The 21,647-nt window shown below is 47.0% G+C and overlaps 1 protein-coding gene across 5 annotated transcripts; it reads left to right on the top strand.

Moving 5' to 3' along the window:
• The first annotated feature begins 7,582 nt into the window (after window positions 1-7,582).
• On the top strand, window positions 7,583-21,372 carry ERRFI1 (ERBB receptor feedback inhibitor 1). Of its 5 annotated transcripts, XM_072975476.1 has the most exons (6): window positions 7,583-7,772; window positions 17,629-17,822; window positions 17,933-18,009; window positions 18,777-19,735; window positions 19,952-20,136; window positions 20,462-21,372. In XM_072975476.1, exons 2-5 carry the CDS (start codon window positions 17,701-17,703, stop codon window positions 20,102-20,104), a joined length of 1,311 nt encoding a protein of 436 aa, XP_072831577.1. In that variant the 5' UTR covers window positions 7,583-7,772; window positions 17,629-17,700; the 3' UTR covers window positions 20,105-20,136; window positions 20,462-21,372. The 5 variants fall into 5 exon arrangements, with proteins under 5 accessions (XP_072831577.1, XP_072831576.1, XP_072831578.1 ...); XM_072975475.1 differs by having other exon boundaries at window positions 19,952-21,372; XM_072975477.1 differs by lacking the exon at window positions 19,952-20,136.
• Window positions 21,373-21,647: the final 275 nt, after the last annotated feature.

Genomic DNA, 21,647 nt, shown 5'->3' on the forward strand with positions numbered 1-21,647 from the left:
AAATATGCCTTTTTCTAAAAATTGAAGTATAGTTGTTTTACAATGTTGTGTTAGTTCCTGGTGTACAGCACAGTGATTCAGTCACATATACACACTTACATATATATTCCTTTTCATTATAGGTTATTACAAGATATTGAATACAGTTCCCTGTGCTCTACCATAAGACCTTGTGTATCTATTTTGTATTCAGTCATTTGTATCTACTAATCCTCCTAGTTTATCTCTCCCCTTCTTTTCCCCTTTGGTATCCCTAAGTTTGTTTTCTGTCTGAATTTGTTTCTGACACAAATTCATTTCTGTCATTTCTTTTAGATTCCACATGTAAGTGATATATGATATGTGTCTTTCTTTGTCTGGCTTACTTCACTCAGAACGATCATCTCTTGGTCCATCTATGTTTCTGCAAATGGCATGATTTCACTCTTTTTTGTGACTGGGTAGTATTCCACTATATATATATCTCACAACTTCTTTATCCAGTCATCTTCCCATAAACATTTAGTTTGCTTCCATGTTTTGGCTATTGTAAATAGTGCTGTTGTGAACACTGGGGTGCATGTATCTTTTTGAATTGGAGTTTTCTCTGGATATACGCCCAGGAGGTGGAATTGCTGGATCATATGGTAACTCTATTTTTAGTTTTCTAAGGAATCTCCATACTGTTTTCCATAGTGGCTGCACCAAATTACATTCCCACCAGCCATGAAGGAGGGTTCTCTTTTCTCTACATCCTCTCCAGCATTTATCGTTTGTGGACATTCTGACCAGTAAGAGGTGATACCTCATTATAGTTCTGATTTGCATTTCTCTGATAATTAGTGACACTGAGCATCTTTTCATGTGCCTGTTGTCAAATATGCCTTTTTACAGCAAAAAGAAAAAATGCTGCCACTTTAAAAATATCAGTCATTCACAATCATTATTTTAAGAAAAGAATAATCTGGAAAGAAGATGACTTTATTCCACAGTCTTAAATTGACTAAGGGAGAGATCAGAAATGACTCAGAAGAAATGACGGTGGGAAATGCATTGGCAAATTTAACTGAAGTGTCAACTAACATTCATCCCACCTTCACAATAGATGTGAAGTTCATAGCCTGTCTTATAAAAGAACCATTGAACCTAAAGTCCTTACCTCCACTACAAGTGTGTGACTCCTGGGACGTTATAGACGCCGATGGGTTTATTATAAAATACTATGAACACCAATTTGTATTCCCCTAAAGGGGGCCCCAGCCACAGATGACAGTCCCGTCACCCCAGATGGCTGAAAACCAAGGAGCTGACTACAGATCTGTGTATTTGTCTCTTTCTCTCGGTCCTCTTTCTCGTTTTCCATCTGCTCCATCACTGCTGCCAAGAACTGGTGTGGGTCCCCATGTCCCGGGGCCAGAAGGACTGATGCCCTGGTCAGAAGTGACAACTCAGAACTAAGAAGAGAACTCAGCAGCCCCCGATTGTAACTCTGTTGGTCACACGATGCCTATGGCAATGAGAGTGACATCTCTAACCTGCAAATGCAAACGTTTCCCTGTGCACTTTAATTAAGCCTTTCAAACACCAACCCCCCCACCACACGCTTTTAGCACAGTCTGACTTTCTCAACATGTACCTACACAGTCGGGTGGAATCCAGCCTCTCCTTGACCTCTCCAGCCTCCTCTGCAACCGTCTTGTCGTTGAGAAGGAACTTGACCTCCTCAAACAACATTCTGAACATTTGCTGTCTGCCCTGTTCTTCTCCCTTCGTTTTCCCGCTGCTGAAGCAGCCTTCAGTTCTCATGGAAGACCTCACTTGGTTGGAAAAGCTCCCCCGACTCCTCCAGGTCTGGGGGGGGGGGGCGCCTGTCCTGTTAGCCCCACGGCGCCCTGCCGCCTGGCACATCACCAGGGCCCACGCGTGCTAGTCTGTAACCTCTTGCTCATGGATGGGTACCTAGTGTGGCCCAGGACATAGGGGTTCAACAGACATTTATTGATGAATGAGTGAATAAATGTCTGAAAGGACAAAATGAGAAATACCTAGAGGGGTTAGCGTTCGTTCCGTTCTTAAAGGATCTAGTTACCAGGTACATCCCATTGTGTCTGCATTCCAGAGAAAATGGTAAAATTGTTCATATTAAAAAATTCTCTAGGGACTTGAAGTTTATAGACAAACCAAATCTATTTTTTTTAAAGAAACATGCTGATAGATGTTTACTTTTTTACCTTTTCTTTTTTGAAGTATAGTTAGTTTACAACGTTGGGTCAATTTCTGGGGTACAGCATCATGTTTCAGTCATATGTATACATACATATATTCATTTTCATATTCTTTTTCACCATAAGCTACTACAAGATATCAAATATAGTTCCCTGTGCTACACAGTATTAACTTGTTTATCTATTTTATGTGTACCAGTCAGTATCTGCAAATCCCAGTAGATATTTATGAATACGGGCTTATAAGGAACTTCTCCTAGACGTACGACCACAGGTAACCTTTGCTTCAGAGAGTCAAGGAAGATTCTCCCTGCCTGTAGTTTATCTCCCCAAGAAAGGCTGGTGCCTGAAATTTCACTGTGACAGGTCCCTTTCTTTGGCCTAAGGTTTTATAGCCTCTTACATAGAAATACAGCAAATACTGCAGATAAAGTAAGACATTTTATCTTATGAATCATTTATGCTCCTGGAATTTAACAAAACCACCTCCTGGATAAATTAAATCATGTATACTAAGAAGCCATAGAGAATTTTGGAATCTTGCAATAAAAGGTGCTCAAAAATCTGTCTCAAAGAATATATAAGAATATTGATTTTTTAAAAAGTAGCTAACATTTACTGAACCCCGAACGGGGCCAGGCTGTGATCTAAATACTTCAACGTGGACAACGTCATTTGTCTGTGCAGTGACCCTAAGGAGTAGGAAGCACTGTTATCCTCATCTTACAAGGTGTCGAGGGGTTAAGTAGCGAGCCTGAGTCACACAGCTGGTGACAGAGCTGGGATCCCAGCCCAAACCCTCCGACTGCAGAGCCCAAGATCGCCACCACTGCATCATCTTCCTTCTTCTTCTTTCATCCAGGATGAAAGAAAGTATCTACTACCAAGGGACCAATTTGGTAAAATAACACCAAGTTAGTTTAGAACTAAATCCAAAGAAGTAACATCTCAAAGTTTTCTTGTTTCCACAGAACCAGTTAACATTCCATTACGTCGTGTTTGCCGAACCGTCTGCTGTGTCTGTTTAAACACGTCTCATCTGTGTCAGTGACAATGAAGGAGTGAAATATATTTCTGAAAGCTCTTAATAAAGAGTTTACATTAAAATTTTTAATTAATTAATTTATTTGGCAAGGGACGAGAGCACACCCTACTGGTCAGCAAATGGGAAATACATCATTTACTTGGAAGAAAATGTCATGTTAAATTTTGCAGATAAAATCAGATGAATGCTTAAAAAGAACCTGAAAACACTGTCTTGTAAACATCTATATATTAAATTAATGTCTTTATAAGACATTAAAATATTTTTTAAAGGCTATAAGTTCTAGAAATGGGATAAAAGTAGAAATACAATAACTACCATTAGCATCAGATTTTCGTTAAGGAAGCATTAGGTAAATTAAAAAGTGGCTCAATTGAAAAACTGTACAAATAGTCCTTCAAAAGTCATACTAAGCAAAAGCAGGGAAGCCCTGGTCCTAACACTTAAAACAGCAGATAGAGAAATTAAATCCAACCTCTTCAGTCTTTTCCCAGGCTGAGTACACTGCATTTTTTTTTTTAAGGGGGAAAGCGGAGAACACGGAGTAACATCCCTAACTACATATGGGGAAAATGGAAATTGTAAAGAAATCTTTTTCTGCACAACTTCTCAAACGGCTGCTAAATTGGAAAGCTCAATAGAAACTTTGATGTGAGGAGACACTCTCTGCGGATGAATCTCTGCTTTTATCAGCATGTGTGTTTTAAAATAATCCACCAAGTTTATCGGAAATACTGTATCAATATATATACATATATGACCTGATGTTTCCAAAACAGAAAGTGGCAAGTAAACAAATGACCTATATGAAATGCAATTCTTTCATTGTCGTTTTTTTTTATTGTGCACACCTAGAAATTAGTTTTTAAAAATGCGCAACTACATATACCGTGAACACAAAAGGAAAGGCTCTAGGACCTGGAAGGTAATTCAGAAAGTGTCTCACTTTAAAATATGTCTTTATGGGCGCTGGGATGTATAGCTCAGCGGTACAGAGCATGGCTAGCATGTGCAAGGTCCTAGGTTCAATCCACAGTACCTCCATCAAAATAAATAAACCTAATTACCCACCCACCCCCAAAAGAAAAGACAAAATAAAATAAAATAGGTCTTGATGAACATAGCCGTAACACAGAAAACATCTATAATCAAGCTGAATAAACATCAAATTGTGTATCCTCTTCTTCTGGATTCACATAGTATCACAACACAAATTTGGAAGGGTCGTGAGCTTCTACGTGCCTTCTGGGGCTCCTGGGAGAGGAGAGAAACGAACAGTATCCTTAGGAGAGCAGAGACTGTGATTCTAAGGTTTCTGAGCCAGAACCTCCCTCTGTTCTCACTCCAAGGATGGCCTCTTCTTCCTCTGAAAAAGGGCAAGGGCAGAGTGACATTCTGGGTCAGTGTGATGTAAGCCTAACATTTCAGATGTTATGCTGAGGGGTTTTTATATTAAATAACCACCAGCTAATATAAATTCCTCGGGAACTGGCCTCAAAATGAAATGATTGGGAGAGAAGGAAAAAAACATTGTCTGACTGTACATTTCTTTCTTACCGGAGATAATTTAAAACATGTTAGATTCAGTTCGAAGAGAGTATTTTTTTCCCTAAACCTCTAGACTAGAGTTCCAGTTACAAGTCAATGGACGATCACTTGATAAACACAATATGCTCATTTCAAGTTGCTTAGCATTTTCCATGTAAACTCTTCCCCAATATTCTACAATATTATTGACATGTCAGCGTTATTACAAAATAGCACTAACAGACCCTTAGATAAAAGATCTGTGGGGTGTTGTCTTCTCATGTACTTTATCCACAGCTGAGAAAGTTGTACCAGTATAATTGTCAGCAAAATTCAATATGCTATCAGCTGTAACTGGTTTTCTCCCAATAGAAATAAATCAAGATGTTTACTTTGCAAGTTTTAACTAGATCAGAAGAAAAAAAAATCAGATTAATCAAGAATTACTCATGTGATTTTTTTTTTTAAATTGAAGTACCGTCAGTTACAATGTGCCAATTTCTGGTGTAACGCACAACGTCCCAGTCATGCACGTACATACATATATTCATTTCCATATTTTTTTCATTAAAGGTTATTACAAGATATTGAACATAGTTCCCTGTGCTACACAGCAGAAACTTAAAAAAAATCTTTTTTTATGTATAGTGGCTAACATTTGTAAATCTCAAAATCCCAAATTTATCCCTTCCCACCCCTTTTCCCTGGTAACCGTAAGATTTTTGATAATTTACCGAAACATTAGCACATCACACAGCTCCCAACCATATAGTGAGTATCCTGTTGATCTTCTTTCTCTAAAGAAGGGGTGTGTTTGATGGTTGCTCTGGTGATTATCACTGTTTAATGAATAGGGGAATGTACAAGCAGGCCAATAAGGCCAAAGCACAAATTACAGCTGTATTGTGGTAACTTGAAATAGTGTGACCAGGGTTCCTTTTGGATGCCACCTGAGCTCATCTAGGTCCCCATTCAGTAAATGCTGTACTGTGAGGTCTGAAAAGGTGTTCTCTGGCAAATTCTCAGGCTGATCTTTTTTCACACTGATAACAGTGTATGGGTAAGCCGTAAACATAAATGAAACCAAAATGGGAAAAGAATCTGGATGGATTTTCTGTGACTCAAAAAACAGAGTTAGTTTGGTACGAAAACTAGCCATGAGTTGTCACTAATTTTCATCATTCTAAAATAATACTAAATGAGTGGCAAGAAGTAAGAAAAGTTAACAGAAGGATGGAATAACTGAGTTGCTGGTAAGCAGCGCAGACGTGAAGATGACCCAGCAACCCCGGAGTCCAGAGGATAGAGTTTTTTCTGCTGGACATTTTTTGTCTTGCAAATAAAAGAGGGCAAAAGGATCTTTCAGTTTTTTTGAGGTTTGGGTTTTTTGTTTGTGTGTGTGGGGTTTTTTTTTTTTTAATGTTTAAGGCCTTGAATTCAAAATAAGGCCTTTGAATTAAATTTAAAAGAAATGTAAGCAAATAAGAGGGGAGAAAAGGCAAATCACTTCATGCGGTGCAAAGTTAATAGTTAACCTGATAATGAAGTCGGAATCTCATTCCATATGTTAAACTACCCCAATTAGGTAGTGCTAAATGTCTAACTATCGGGGCATTACTGCTGAAATGCAAGAAGGGCCTCTGAGGAGACCAAAGAGGTCAGCTGGAGGTCTCTGGCCTCTACTCAATAGAGAGTACCATTCAGGGGATTTGTTCTAGTTAAAACTGGAGGGTTTCTGTCTATTTGCTTTTTTTCTTACTTTAGTTACTCTTGGTTTGTTATCATTTGTATTATTTATTTTACGGTTAAACTATAAGCCTAAGTTGCATCACCGGCGCCCTGAGAAACCTCCTCCCGCGGCGCCTGCTGGCGTTTTGTCCTTGGGCATCAGTGGCTGCCCTGATGCCAAGAGATGTTGAGGTCAGCGTGGGTCCATTAAGTAAACACGGGACTGGGGACTCAAGTGGACGCCAGGATGAGGGTGGGGGCTCCTTCTGGAAGCCCGTGGGCGGCCCTATCGGGTCCAACTGCCACCAGTGCCTGACCTCCATCAGCAAACACGTGGTCAGAGGAGAGGTGGCTGGGCACTCTCGTGAAAGGCCCTCACCAGCATGGCCTTGCCGCCACTCACTGTCCCACGCTGTCCCACGCCGCCCTCCCTATCCCACGCTGTCCTTCCCTCTCCCGCGCTGTCTCCTGATGTCCCACACCGTCCCGCATGTCCCTCCCTCTCCGGCGCTTTCCTTTGATGTCCCACACTGTCCCCTCCCTCTCTCGCGCTGTTTCTCGATGTCCCTGACGTCCCCCGCTGTCCCTCCCACGCCCCGGGCCTCGTGGTGAGCGCGGGGCCTGCAGGCGGCACACGCGGCCCCACGGAGGCCGGCCCCGGGCAGTCCGCTCGCCTTCTCCCGGTGCTCTCGACCCACTCGCGCGGCGGCCGGCGGACAGAGGGAAACAAAACCCACCCCGGGGCTGGAAACGATGGAAACTTTGGTTCGTGCAGGAACCGCGGCCAAGCCGGGCGGCCCGCACACTTTGGAGGAAAATTCAGGGTAAGGGGTTCCCAGAGCTCGGCAGCGGCCGCCCGGATCCGGCGGAGGTGGGGCGCGAAGACTGCGGCGGCCCAGAAACACGTCCGTCGGGAGACAAAGGCGGCTTCCCCGCAGGGCCGCGCGTCGCGGGTGGACCCGCCGCGAGCGCCTCGGCCGCGACATCGCCCCTTTAAGCGGCTTGAGGCCGGGATTGGCTGCGCGGGGGAGGTGGGGCGGTGAGCGGCGACGTCACGGCCCCGCCCGCTCGCTATATAGTGAGGCGGCGGCGGCGGCGGCGGCAGCGGCGACGGCGGCTGAGTGCGAGCGGGGAGCGCGAGCGGGAGCGAACGGCCAGCGAGCGGCGAGGCGCCTGCGCGGTGGCCGGGCCCCTGAGCCCGCGGCGCTGAGCCAGCCGGGACGGACATGCGCGGGAGGGCGCCGTGGGGCAGCGGCAGCTCCGCGGGGGTAAGGGGCCTGCGGTCCGGGGGCGGGGAGGGTGGCGCCGCGCCCCTCGGGGCTCGGGGCGGCTCCCGACGCGGGCGGGTCCCCAGGGCGCGGAGAGGGTCTCCCGACGCCGAGTATACCGGGGACGGAGGGACGGACGGAGGGAGGGGCCGGCCCGGGGCGCCCGGGACGCGGCTCCGGCAGCGAAGAGCCGGGGTCCTGCGCCCGCGGGGTGGCGGCGGCCTCGGGCTCTCTCCTCCCCACGGGGGCTGCGCTGCCCGGTCCACACCGCGCGCCCACCAGCCCGGTCCTGGAAGCTGCAGGCGGCCCGGGATCGGCACCGGCTCCGACCCGCGGGCTCTCTGCTTGGTCTCGGCGGCCACGGTCATCCCCAGGCAGTGTTCCTAATTCATCCGAGCAGCTCCGTGCCCTCCTCCTCCTCCTCCCAGGAACGTGATTCTTTGCTCTGAATGTCTTAAATACGGCCTCAAAGGGAAAGGAACTGCAGAATTCAATGTCGGGGACGTGAACGCTTATTGGATAGTTCTCGTGTGTGTGTATTTATACCTACATCATAGCCTTGTACAAATTAGATGACTCCTTTACCATGATTGGTACTGCACTGGTGCTTGCGAAGTCTTTATTAGGATTTCGTCATTGCTTGAAAGAAACCAGCCTCTTACCTGATAAAAAACATGAATAGATTGTTAGTCATAAACTTAAGTGCAGTCAGAATAGAGACTGTAGCTTTAAAAGAGATGTGTTGGTGACTTTAGGTACACCTGCAACACAGGTAGGGCAGGACTGGTTTCTAGGCAACTGTCAGAGGTGAAGAAAGGTGAGGTTAAAATGCCTTTTTTTTTTCCTCCTGGAGAACAAGTGTTCTGCAAAGTTTTAAGCTTTTATAAATCTGTTAAGAATGCAGTGGGCATAGGTTTGTTGAGACAAAAACATATAAGTTAACCATACCTAGTGTTGCCTTTTTTTAACCACATTTCTTTTTTTTTAAATCTTTGTTATTTTATAGTTGTAAGTGAAGTTTTAGTTAAACAAAGGCATTTTTTGGTGTCTGTTTCAATAAATGACCAGATTTTGCGAAGACCAAAATAAAAGAAGTCGGTTTCTTGTTAACATGCTATGATTGGTTATCATTATGTTATCAACCAAGCTCTTTTCCAGATATCAGCAAATTTGAAGATAAGTACATACAGGTTTTAGCGCAGAGTTTGGACACTTTTTGTCATTGCCCTCACTTCACAGAGAGGTTCATTTTCAGCTGTGTGTTCCCATAGATACTTACGGATAGATGGGAGAGATCTGGGGCTAACAATTTATAACCCAACAGATACTAGACTGTAAACTCCTTATGGGCAGGAACTCTGCCTCATACACTTCTGTCTTACGCAGTTGGTAATTGATGATTGATAAATGCAGGAAAGCATGTTTTACATTGTAAAGCTGAGCAGGATTGGTCCAGTCACTGATAAGGATCGGATAGCGAATCTGGTTTTGCTTTGTTTTTTCAATGGCTCTTAGGAAATGTCTGAATTATTCATATTTTTGATAGGTAAAAATCAGTGTTCTGATGCATTGGGTTTACTGCTTTCAGTTCACAATAGATACAAGTCGCTCTCTTTCTGTGAGATTTAATTATACTTTGGACTTGAGTTTTTGTGTGAAAATGACTCTTCACTGCTACTTCTCAGAAGTTGAACCAGATACTATTTCCTTTCTGCTAATACTAATGGTAGCTTTTAAAAGCAAGTCACCTAAATTACAGGTACAGTCGAACATGCTTGAAACTGACCTGAATGTCTGCATACCATCAGGTTGCTTTAGGAAGGTGAGCAGAGGAGGGAAAAGGTGGTGCCGAGGGTAATTCCAGGAATTTGAATGTTGCAGGCTCCCTCTGCCAGAGAAACAACTCTGCTCTTAATCTAAATACATTTGAATTGGTACCTCACCATCAGGATTCCTTTAGCATCCTTCAGTGCTGGTGTTTGGCCATGCTTTATGAAAGCTAATGTATAACTCACTAGATGAATGAAATCCATTTGTGGCCTCCTGGTATTATTCGCACAGTATGAACACACGCTTTGTAAAGACGCTTTGGTGAGTTTCAGGGTTCTGTATGTGAGTTACTAGCTGAATACAGAAATTCATTTTAAGGTAAGGGAAAGTTAGTATGGGATTCAGATTTCAGAAAAGAAAAAAGATCCTGCAATTTGGAGTCATTGTTGGTACTCCAGTCTAACTCCTTATGCCATAAAATCGGGCAGTATTATTCAAAGGCCGTTGAATATATTTTTAAAATACGAGAGTGTGGCTGCATGAATTAGCCCTTTTCAACGCCAAAGTGCCACAATTCAATAAAACATTACCGTTTAATAGAGGAAACATTCAGGAGGTAAGCTTTAGAAGACATTGTCCAAAAGCTCTTGTTAGACCCCCAGAATATGAAACCTGACTAGTTACAGATTGATTTTTTAAAAAAAATACTCTTCCCCTCTGCAAGGAACACGCTTCTCCTGACCCCTCTCAGCGCTGCCTTTCTTTCATCCTTTAGACTTGAATTCTAAAAGTCACCTGAGAGCCTTCCCTAACCGCCTGTGTAAATAGGTTCTCGTGTCCTCTCACTGTTCTCCACCCATTTCCTTGGAAGTGGCCACCGTCCACGGTTGCCTGCTTGCTTGTTACCTCTCTCCTCGCTGGACTGAGACTTCCTCAGGCAGCATCCCGTCCCTTTCACCCAGCACCGTGTCTGGTGCAGAATCAGCATTTAATAACCATTTGTGAACATAGTTAAGCCTTCCCCCCTAAGAACCCCTAAGAATGCATGAGCCAAACACCCTGGGCTGAGTTCGTTTTTCATCTCTGCCATTGATTAGTGCTTGGGTCCTGTCCTCTGGGTCACTTTCCCCATTTGTGAACAAGAATGTTAGGAGGAGGGCTGGGGCTGTTGCCTAAAATGAAGCTACTCTAGAAAGGAGAGGCAGTGAGAGTGTGGCGGGGAAGATGCCGGCTTACAGCGCAGAAGAGCTGCGCTGGCCTCTTGCTGACAAACCTCACTTCATTTCCTCCTCTGCAAAGTGGGGATTGTAATCCCTGCCTCTTCTTACAGGGATGTTTTGGGGATCAAGGGACATAACGTGTTAGAAAGTGCTTTGTAATTTGTGGAGTGTGTTCCAAATACAAGATATTCTATTATTAAATCCTGGATTTTACAATAGAGCCTGGTTATAACTCCACCATCGGGATCCACGCTGCGAGTGTATTCAGATGAGGCCCGTTGGGTATATGTAGTGATGCCATTCTATAGGTGAACGCAGACCTGTGTTATATTGAATACTACGTTGTAATGGGTTCTAGGACGGTGGGGCATCAGTGTGTCACTAAAGGTTGAGGGTTTCGAAGTAGTCTTAGAACATAGAGCTGATACCTTAACCCACCCTTTTTAGAGGATACATAGTGCAAATCTGCAGGTAATGACTCTTACAGGGGAATTTGAGGAACTTTCATAGGCTAAGGGTGACCCAAGAAAAAGTATTACCAGGCAGCAAATCCCCAGAAAAGTCTGTCTGAGCCACCCTTAAAGCTTGAGCCTTGCAGTGGTCAAATCCTACCCCAGTTTAAGAGCCTAGGGGCGTGGAGAGCAGCATGGTGTGTGGGGAGCGCCTGGCGTCGCCTCGGCCCCACCACTGGCCAGGCGTGACCTGGAGCAGGTTACTTAACTCTGCGCCTCCAGCTCCTCCTCTGTAAATGAGCGTAATAGGAGTCCCCCACCTCGCAGGGTTGTTGAGAGGATTAAATAAGTTAATACACGTAGAGCACTCAGGACAATGCCTGCCACGTAAGTGTCCGATGAAGCACGTATTGCTCTTGCTGGGTTTGTGTTCCTGGTAACAACCCAGACTTACCCATCGGGTGACTTAAATGCTCGTTAAATGAATTCGAAGCTTTAAAGACTCGCTTCCCATCATCAGACTATTGTGTCCATCGTCATTAAGGTTGGAATAGAAATCACGTCTCTTTTACAACTAGAAATCTACTGTGTGCATGTGTAAAAGGACTAATGTTTTCCATCCTGTGTGTGTGTGTGTGTGTGTGTGTGTGTGTGTGTGTGTGTTCGTGATGCCCATGGGAGTTACTCTGAAGGAAAAGGATCAGGGAGGTTCTGCCGTCACTGAAGCCCTCCAGGAGACCAGGGGATCCAGAGGCCGGTGATGACCGTGGTAGTCGGAGGGGTAGGTTTTTTGTTAGCTTGCCGTTTCTTAAAGTACTTAGCTAAAAAATATTCCGAATTATTCAAGTCATTATGTCGCTTAGCTTTGAGCGTGACGGCGTGGAGTTAAAATATTTTCCTTGCTGCCTCAGTTTTTACCACCTACAAATGGGCCATCAGGTGCCAGGCGCGGGCAAGGGGAGGAAGGCCCGGAGCCCTGTCCCCACTGCGCTGGACCACACGCTCCTCCCGACTGAGACCTTGAGCTTAGCTGCATGTTATTAACTTAATATAACACATTTTTAAGTCACCTATTCTTTTTTTTTTTAAATTGAAGTGTAGTTGATTTACAGTGTTGTGTTAGTTTCTGGTGTACAGCACAGTGATTCAGTTAATACATGTACAGGTATCTACTTTCTCATCACAGGCTATTACAGGCCATTGAATCTAGTCCTCTGCGCTGTGCGCTAGGACCTCACTGTTCTTCTGCTGCGTATGTGGCAGTTTGTATCTGCTGATGCTTCCGGTGGAGCAGGACACGGACACGGACGGGGCGGGGGGCCTCCCCTCCCTCGCCACCACCCCATTCCTTTCCCGCATCATAGCTGTTAAAATGGAATCGGAGAAAAACTCCGAATGAGGGCCTGTGCCTTTTGAAGACTCTTTAGTTTTCAGGGAATAAACTTGGGTCACATGGCACTGTAATTAATAACTGTTATAAACACTGACTGTGTGAGGTGCGTGTCAAATCAGTAAGTTCTCTCATATTATTAATAAAAGTTAAAGTTCCACGAAACAGCTGAACTGAATCCTCAAGGCGAGTAGCTCGGCTCTGAGTGCTGTGGACACGAGTCACAGTCAAAGTGGTGAGGCTTTGGCTTCTTTTTTTGTTCTCCCAAAGGTGATTATTTTAGACATTTTGAAAATGAAGATAAGTTGATGTGGGGAGGGTCTAAAGTCATGGTGTTCACCATGTTCCCGAGTCAGTTTCTTTTCACAAATTTGGGCTCTAAATATAGTTACCTCCTGTCTCCCTGGACATTGGAAGTAGTTATGTAGGTAATTGTTAAATGCAGCTGAAAAGACTTTATCACCCTGAATAAACAGAAATCAGGTTCTTAAACCAGATTGAAAGAAGGAAATTACATCACACTTTTAAATAAGGAAGCACTGGGCAGAACTGGATGAGCTGTATGACAAAAATGTGCCCCTCCTCCATGAGTGGATTGGTCCTCGGCTTATTCATGAGGTCTGACGGCAAGGTGAGCATATCTAGGTTGCTGTCTTAAGGGAGCCTAGTCTTTTCAAGAACAGTTTCAAAGAGGCCGTCCTCAAGCAAAAAGCATGTGATTTCACCTTAATACTAAGAATGTGCAGTGTGCTTTCTCATGTAACTTTTTTTTTCTTAAGGAACATGGCCTTAAATTTAGCAGCGAAAACACACAGTAGGTGCCTTATAACCCAGAAGAGAAGAGAAGGTGAAATTCCTTGTTTCTAGAAAGCACCATTGCTCTAAGTAAACATTGAGTAGCAGAAGCCGGTTTAGAAAGTTGCCTTGTTACCCGTTTAAGCTTCTGATTTTTGCCCAGTCTGACTGCCCAGTTTGAATTTGGGGAGTGAATTTAATGAAAGTTCCCTGCCTGCTCCAAATCCTAGACTTACTCCATTATCCTAGGGCAGTGTCCGCACACAGGAAGGTTTTCCCTCCACTGATTTATACTCTACGTGAATCTTCCGTGTAATTACTTTTTTTTTTAATGAGATGAATATTTTCTCAAAATTCGTGTAAGTATGTATCAAATGAATGAAGCCAGGATCTGCGGAGGGCTGGGGGAGGGGGCCAGGGTTGGGGGCCAGAGAGCCACCCTGGGAAATCAGGATGATGGACAGGGAACGGGGTGCAGCACAAAATAATCCGAGACCATCGAGACACTACCCTGGCCTCTCAGAAGGGCCGGGTCTGTGGAGACAGTGGCATAAGGGATGGCCCCGAAGGCCTCACTGATCTCTGACAGCGAAGAGGAGCAAGGGCGGGAAGAAGGTGGAGCCAGACCAGGCAGCTTTCCCTTAGAAGCCCTCCAGGACCTTGGAGCGGTGGATGATCTTAATTCGAGCTGTAGTTTGGGAATACTGATCTGGCCAGTCGGGTGGAAGGGGGATTTTCGGACCCCAGGCAGATGGGTACCAGTGAACAGGAGGAAGGTCCATTAGAGAAATGATGTAGAAATAGGCACCGGAACTTGGTAGCTGAACGCAGATCTCCCGTAACTCAGGTGAAAAATGGTGCCTTGAGGAGTAGCACGGTCCTCTCAGACCACAAACTGGTCCGGCAGGGGGAGGGGGTGAAGTAAGTGACTGGAGGAGTTTGGTTTGCAGAGTTGGAGATGCCAGAGGGCCATCCAAGTGGAAAGATAATCACCAGACAATAGGAAATGCAAAGTGGAGGCTCGAGCCAGGGCTGGAGTCAAGATTCAGGAGCCGTCAGAGCCAGGCTCAGAAGTCCCCGCGGTGCCGGGTTGGGGGCAGAGAAAGGCAGGACGGCCTGGGGAAACATGGGGTTTTAGGGTTTGTTGTTTTTTAATTCCCCTTGAATTAAACAAAACCAAGTGATGTTAACGGGAAGCAGTAGTTCACATCTGGAATGGGTACTTAACCACATTTTTGACAGACTCGGAGGCTGAAGAGTAGGTCATGTATTTGAAGAAAGTTACTGTATCCAAAGTTCCTTAGATCCCAGTCTAGACCATGCTGCCCGGATGAACGCTAGCTGTCATCTTTTTGCGGTTCCTCCCAGAATGCCGTCTCCTCCTTGGAGCTACTGATTTTCCCACATAGATACCTCTTTGCAGTCGGTTTCCTAATGAATTGTGAGGCAGAGCTAGCTTTAGCCACAGGAAACCAAATTCGAAACACCGCAGCGTTAGTTACATTTCACCTGAAGACTGTGTTTCTTTTGAACATGAACTTGACCAAATGGATTGATTCCCACCCCTGACTCCAGGGAGTGTGCGCGCGCGCGCGCGCGCGTGTGTGTGTGTGTGTGTGTGTGTGTGTGTGTGTAGTATAAATACATATGTAATAGTTGCAGAGTTTGGGGAGAGGTGTAGAAGGATTTCAGGTGGTTCCAAACCCTCAGTTTATAGTCTGAGGGACACCCTCTCGAAGTTTGCTCCTAGGCCCCCTGCAGGTTTGCCCTTTTGCGTCTGCAGTTGGACATTACTTTCCGAAAGGAGAGAGTGCACAGCGACCCAGCCCCGGGAGCTCCGCGCAAGCCAGTAGGAAGTGCGGCCGGTTTCATAACGCGGCCCATTCACAATTCCCCATTGAAAGTGGAGGCAGGTCACCTGCTCTGAATGCACAAAGACACTATTGTGGCCACAAGGGAGCTGCCTTGGTGAACACAATTCTTTTTATACTACAGGATTTTTTTCCTCCAGAAAGCTAACAAGTCGGTGATGGAAACAATGACTAAAAAAAATAACTTTTTCTAGAACGCACAAATAATGTTAAGGGGCCATTGAAATGGAAGTTTAGGATTCCGAGGCAATCGCAGCCCAGGCGATAGTTACACAATCATCCTGTTGAAAGCTGAGATTTAGATGGCATTAGGAGGCTGACACACAGTAATTACTGGTCGTTCTCGTCAGCTTGCAGACAGGTGGGGGTTGGGCCTCCAGAATCCCCCGCAGCGTTTCCCTGTAATCAGGACGGGTGATCTTCAAACGTGTGCTTTCAAACCACTTAAATGCCATATTCTCCTTCCTATCTGGCCTTCCATTTTTGCATCACCACACTCCCTGCAGCCCTCCTGCCGGTGCTTGTAGATTGCTTTGAAAAAGCACCACAAACCGCAGGGCAGGGACAGGGAGGGAGGGTCTAGCAATTTTTTCGAAAACTTGGTATTTTACATTTTTCTTACAGCTTCCACCTGATTCTGGTGAAGTAAAAACACATTGGTTTTGCTTCTCATCTAAAAACCCAACAGTGAGGAAGACGTCGCAGGAATTTAGATCTGAACTGATGGATTCTTCCCCCCTTTTCTTAATCCCTTGTCTTTAGAGACTGACTAAAGAAGGATAATGCTCGACCATTTGAAATAATATTTTAAAGCTGTTTAAATCTCTGCCTAGTATATTGAAATAGCTGACTTGGGGAAAGTAAAAAGCTGAGAGAATAGGTCATTGGGCCCCTTCCTCCTTACTTTGTCACTGAAACATTACCCTCTCCATTCCTTCTTATGTGAAAAAAATGAATATTGCAAGTAGTTTTTTAGAGCCTTAGCTACAGAAGCCCCTGTGCCTTCAGTGCTGTTCACGCCCAGGTGACACTGACGATGATAATAATTAGGCGGTATTGTCCAGAGCTTCATCCACAAACGTCCACTTACTGAGCACCTGCCAGTGTTCCAGGTAGTGACAATGAATGACTGGGACATGACCCCTTTCCTGGGCTCACAGTATTGTTCTGGCAACAAAACGATGCCCTGTATGCCCCTCCCCGTGTCTCAGCACATGTCCCACTCATCTGTGTCATCCTCTGTCCTCAGCCCAGTGCCCCCAGCTCTCAGTCTGTGCAAAAATATTTGTCAAGAGAACACGAAAGCGTCATAAAGCATATAGACACATCGCCAGAGGGGTCATTGTGACTCGGAGAAGTTGACAGACGATGTTCTGAACTTACTCTAAGCAGACATGACTATCTGAGATGGCAAAGACGGATGCGAATGAACACCTCTGTAATGAGTATGGAAAGTTCACCAGAGGCAGTAGCGATGGGGGACTCCAGAACACCTGATGAGGGCATGGAGGGGCCCAAAATGGAGGAACCACTGGCTTAAAAGAAACTGTACTTACCTCGGCCCTGTAACCCCTGCCTCACAGCTAGGCGGGACAGAAAAGACGAGGCACTTCATGAGGGGGAATGCGGGGAATGCACTCTTAAGTTTGCCTTTTAAAAGGGGGGAGGACGCTGTCCAGGCCTCCGCTGAAGCAGTCATCCTGCAGAACTTGATTTTTACGGGAGGATGGAAATTAGTGTCTTTGTATATAACTCTTTCTTCATTCTCGAACAAGTGATAATTGGAGAGCTTGTCTTCCCGTGGCCCACCCTGAAATACAGAATCCAAAGAAATGCTAGGCTCCTGGGTAATTGGGGGCCGTCCACAGACTCTTGCTTAATCAAAGCGTTGGGTTCAGTGACTCTTAGTGCTGCAGTATTGAATATGGTAATTTCCGAAAGTACCTTTTTATCCTGGGGGAGAAGGAGCCCCACGCCCTGCACAGCCACACTGGAAGGTCGCTTTCCCGGGAGGCTGGAGGAATACTTGTTTGCTTTGGCAAGTGAGCCTGGTTGGCTGTACAGCTGGTCAGCTCTGCAGCGGGTCTGCCGTAGCTGGCGACGGATTATTTCTCATTTGCTGAACACGCTTCAAATCTTGGATCAGTATTTACCCCCTCCCCAATTAATTATTTTTAATGTCTGCTTTTAAATACCCTCATGAAAAGGAAGAATCAGTGAATGTAAAAGTGTCAGAATTGAGTGAGAGTCCACAATTGAATGTTTCTATTCAGCAGCCCCCAAAATTACTCCTCTTCACTAGTCCGGCGTGTTTCTGAATCATTTCCTTTACTCGCTCGTCCTTGTCACACCCTCTAGGGAATGAAAGCAACTGGCTGACTACACATCCCTGGGCTTCACCAGTCTGAAGACATCCCCAAGTAAGGCACCATGTCCACGGCAGGAGTGGCTGCTCAGGAGGTCAGAGTCCCGTTAAAAACCGGATTTCTGCACCATGGCCAAGCCATGGGGAGTCTGAAGGCCTGCTGGGGCAGCCGCAGCGAGTTTGAAAAGTAAGTTGAAGACAGGACGCCACTGGGATCCATGGACGGCGGTGCTGGAAGGAGGGAGAGGAGGTGGCTCCTGCCTGTTTCTGACCAAGATGTCTCTCTTTTTCTTTCAGTAGCTTTTTAAATATTGACCCAGTAACCATGGCCTACAGTCTGAACTCTGCCACCCCAGGCCACCTGACGTCCATTGGTAGGTGTTCCAAAAACCCCGGCGGAGCTGGCGCTCAGAGCAGAAGCTGGCAGCCGAGGGTGCTGGTTTGTGCTCCAGCGTCACTTTCTGCCTGAGGAAGTGACTGCGCCGGCTCCGGCAGGAGTCTGACCCCTAGTGGCAGCAGACTCCGCAGATGACCACGTCTTTAGACTTGTCTGCCCGCTCCTGAGTCACCCATTCTTCATGCCACTCATCTGTGGACACGTGATTTTCTAAAATTAAGAATGAAGTTCTCATTTGCGTTCTGATCTCTACTTTTAGAAGCCTTGGACAGGGCCTCTCATCTTCCTCACTAGCACTGAATGCCTGTTTGAAAGTGGGGAAGTAAATGAGTCCCTTATTGCCGGGGGCCGCGTGTCGGCCTGCGGGCGAGGCCACCGGCCGGCAGCCCGCGTGGGGCAGGGTGAGTCCGGGCCTTCGCTGTCCCGCCCTGCGCGCGGCGCGGCTGCCGCGTAAATTACACGCTGCACACCTTCTGCCGGTTCTGCGCACGTCACCCGACCTGTCTGAGGCGTGGGGGTGTGCGCGTGCACATGTCCAAGGCAGATAGAGGAGATAATTTGTTCTTTGAACCAGATCATGTGCGTTCCCAACCTCTGGGCTCTAATTACCCCCGCGGTTGTTGCCTGGGTGTTCCCCGCGCTCCAGCCTCTCAGAGCCACCGGAGCCTCCGGCGGCCGGGGTCTGGCCCCAGGGTGGGTAGAGGGGCGCGGTCGATCTTTGCTAACCTGTCATGTTCCTCATAGGGTCCGCGTCCAGATCTGCCCCGATGCACGGCAGCCACTTTGCAGAAAGTGGCCCCTCGCGGAAGCCCAGCCTGCCCCCTCTCATCATCCCCCCGAGTGAGGGCTGGGGGCGCCAGGAGGAGGATCCGGTGGTCTGTGGATTTAAGAAGCTCTCGGTGAACGGGGTGTGCGCAGCAACGCCTCCGCTCACCCCCATCAAGAACTCCCCGGGCCTCTTCTCCTGTGCCGGCCCCTGTGAGCGGGGCTCCAGGCCCCTGCCGCCGCTGCCCATCTCCGAGGACCTCTCCCTGGACGAGACCGACTGCGAGGTGGAGTTCCTGACCAGCTCGGACACGGACTTCCTGCTGGAGGACTGTGCGCCGGGTGACTTCAGGTCCGACGGCCCGGGCCGGCGCAGCTTCCGTGGGTGCGGGCAGATCAACTACGCCTACTTCGACACCCCGGCCGTTTCCGCGGCCGACCTCACCCAGGCGCCCGACCGCGCCGCGGGGGCGCCGGGGGCAGACCCCGCTCCGCCCCAGGCCCACCGGAGACTGAGAAGGTCGCACTCGGGGCCGGCGGGCTCCTTTAACAAGCCAGCCATCAGGGTCTCCAGCTACGTCCACAGAGCCTCCCCGACCTCCGACGAAGACAAGCCTGAGGTGCCCCCGCGGGTCCCCCTCCCTCCCCGGCCGGTGAAGCCCGACTACAGGAGGTGGTCGGCCGAAGTGACGTCCAGCACCTACAGCGACGAGGACAGGCCTCCCAAAGTCCCGCCGAGAGAGCCTCTGTCCCGGAGTAACTCCCGCACCCCGAGCCCCAAAAGCCTCCCGTCTTACCTCAATGGGGTCATGCCCCCCACGCAGAGCTTTGCCCCAGACCCCAAGTACGTCAGCAGCAAGGCCCTGCAGAGACAGCACAGCGAGGGAGCGGCCAGCAAGGTTCCCTGCATCCTGCCCATCATCGAAAACGGAAAGAAGGTGAGTTCGACGCATTATTACCTGCTGCCCGAGCGGCCGCCCTACCTGGACAGATACGAGAAGTTTTTTCAGGAAGCAGAAGAAACACACGCCATCCAGCCGCTGCCCGCCGACTGCGGGGTCGTGTCAGGCACGGAAAAGCCGGACTCGAAACCAAAGACGGACATGGGGGGCCATGGGAAGCGCAAACATTTATCCTACGTGGTTTCTCCTTAGACTCTGGGGTCCCGGCTCAGCAGAGCTGCCGTAGGAGCAGACGGTCCCCCAGCAGGTGTCCAGCAGGATCGAGGCCCACAGGAGGGAGGCTCACATTGCAGGATGAAAGAGCTGAACTCTCCGCCTGAAAGACGAGGGCTGGGAGCGTCGTGAGGTGCTGTCACGTGAGGACCACGGTCGGTCGTGTGAGCATCAAGTCTGTGACTTAAAGATGTGATTCAGGGAGAGCAGGAGGGGGACTTCTGTGCACACACGTTATATACCTATGTATTCACTCGTGGTGTAATCATAGACACTAGTTGCAAGTTAACCCCTTAGTTACTATCTTAGAGTAATATATATTCAGAATGAGAAAAACTCAAGCTGGAGGATGGCTCCCAAAAGACTGAAAATAGAGCAAAGGGAAGCAAATACAGTATTGTTTAGATCAGAAACATAAATTTTTTTTGTTGTTGTCTAGTGTGAAGATTTCTGAGTCTGTTATATTTTTGTTTCATTTATCTTTTACAGACAGTTCTTCACGGAGGGCAGGCCGTCCAGCCTGCCTGTGATTTAACCTGCCTCGTTTAAAAATCGTCCCAAGACCCAGAGGCTTTAGGTCCTGCTCTCTGTTTTGTTGAGGGGAGGGATGGCAGCATGTTTGGTACCATAGTCCCACCTGTCTATGTCTCACATCTTGAAAAATGGGACGAGACAGAATTAGTAAACCATTGTTCCTTACAGTCCCTGCTTTACTCCCCCCATGGAAACCGTGGGGCGCATGGATGCCCAGGGGAGAGCAGACTCTTCACCAGGGTTGAGGATGTCAGCTGAGGTGATGATGAAGGTCAGCCACGTGACTGGGAGTATCCATGTCGGGGTGTGTGTTGTGTTTTTGGCTCTGGGTTTTTTCTCCCCCCTTTTTTAGACTGTCTGAATAAACAAATACAACACAAGCTGGCCTTGTGTTGCTGGTTCCTTTTCAGTATTTCCTGGGGATTGTTTGGTTTTTAAGTAAAACACTTCTGATCAAGAGCCCAGTAGGTCACATCAGCACCTGCTTGCAAGGCCCACGGCCGCTGCTTCCCTCGGATTCAGCGAGACACAGCGCTTGCGCTGGGATTCTCACACCTCAGCTGCGTTTATCTCGTGCGCAGAAGCACAGAGCAGAGGCGCGCGCTCGCTCCCGGAGGCGTGCGGCTACAGTGTTCACAGGTAAACGACCTGTTTACGGTTGAAACTGCTGAGCGATACTGTTTGAGCTATTTAAAGCTTTTATTTTAGTATGAACTAAATGAAGGTTAAAACATGCTTTAGAAAAATGCACTGATTTCTGCATTCTCTGTACAGTATTGGACAAAGGATTTTATTCATTTTTGTTGCATTATTTTGAATATTGTCTTTCCATTTTAATAAAGTTATAATACTTATTTATGACACCATTAACAACGTTTCTTGCCTAAACTCTTACAAAATTTGATGTCTCGAGTAATAATGACACTGGCCAGTTTTAAGCACTAGGGAAGGTTCTATGCAGTTTAATATACACTTGAAATGTACCGTCATTCCCTAAGATGACAGATAACTTGAGCAGTTTGTATTGAAATACACAAAACACACTGAAAACGAACTGTTTGTATTTATTTGCCTTTAACAACTAAGGAGGCGAACTTGGACTGGTGCTGGTCTGTTACTCTCAAAATAGGGTCCACCTAGG

This window comes from Vicugna pacos, chromosome 13 (assembly GCF_048564905.1).
Source record: "Vicugna pacos chromosome 13, VicPac4, whole genome shotgun sequence".
In the NCBI taxonomy this organism is placed as follows: Eukaryota; Metazoa; Chordata; class Mammalia; order Artiodactyla; family Camelidae; genus Vicugna; species Vicugna pacos.

What these genes read in the sequence shown, in the direction of transcription:
- ERRFI1 (XM_072975473.1), top strand. Translation starts at nt 17,701, where the DNA reads ATGTCCACGGCAGGAGTGGCTGCTCAGGAGGTCAGAGTCCCGTTAAAA. An exon ending in AGCCGCAGCGAGTTTGAAAA is followed by an intron (nt 17,823 to 17,932) that starts GTAAGTTGAAGA and finishes TTTTTCTTTCAG; the next exon opens with TAGCTTTTTAAATATTGACC. An exon ending in AGGCCACCTGACGTCCATTG is followed by an intron (nt 18,010 to 18,776) that starts GTAGGTGTTCCA and finishes TGTTCCTCATAG; the next exon opens with GGTCCGCGTCCAGATCTGCC.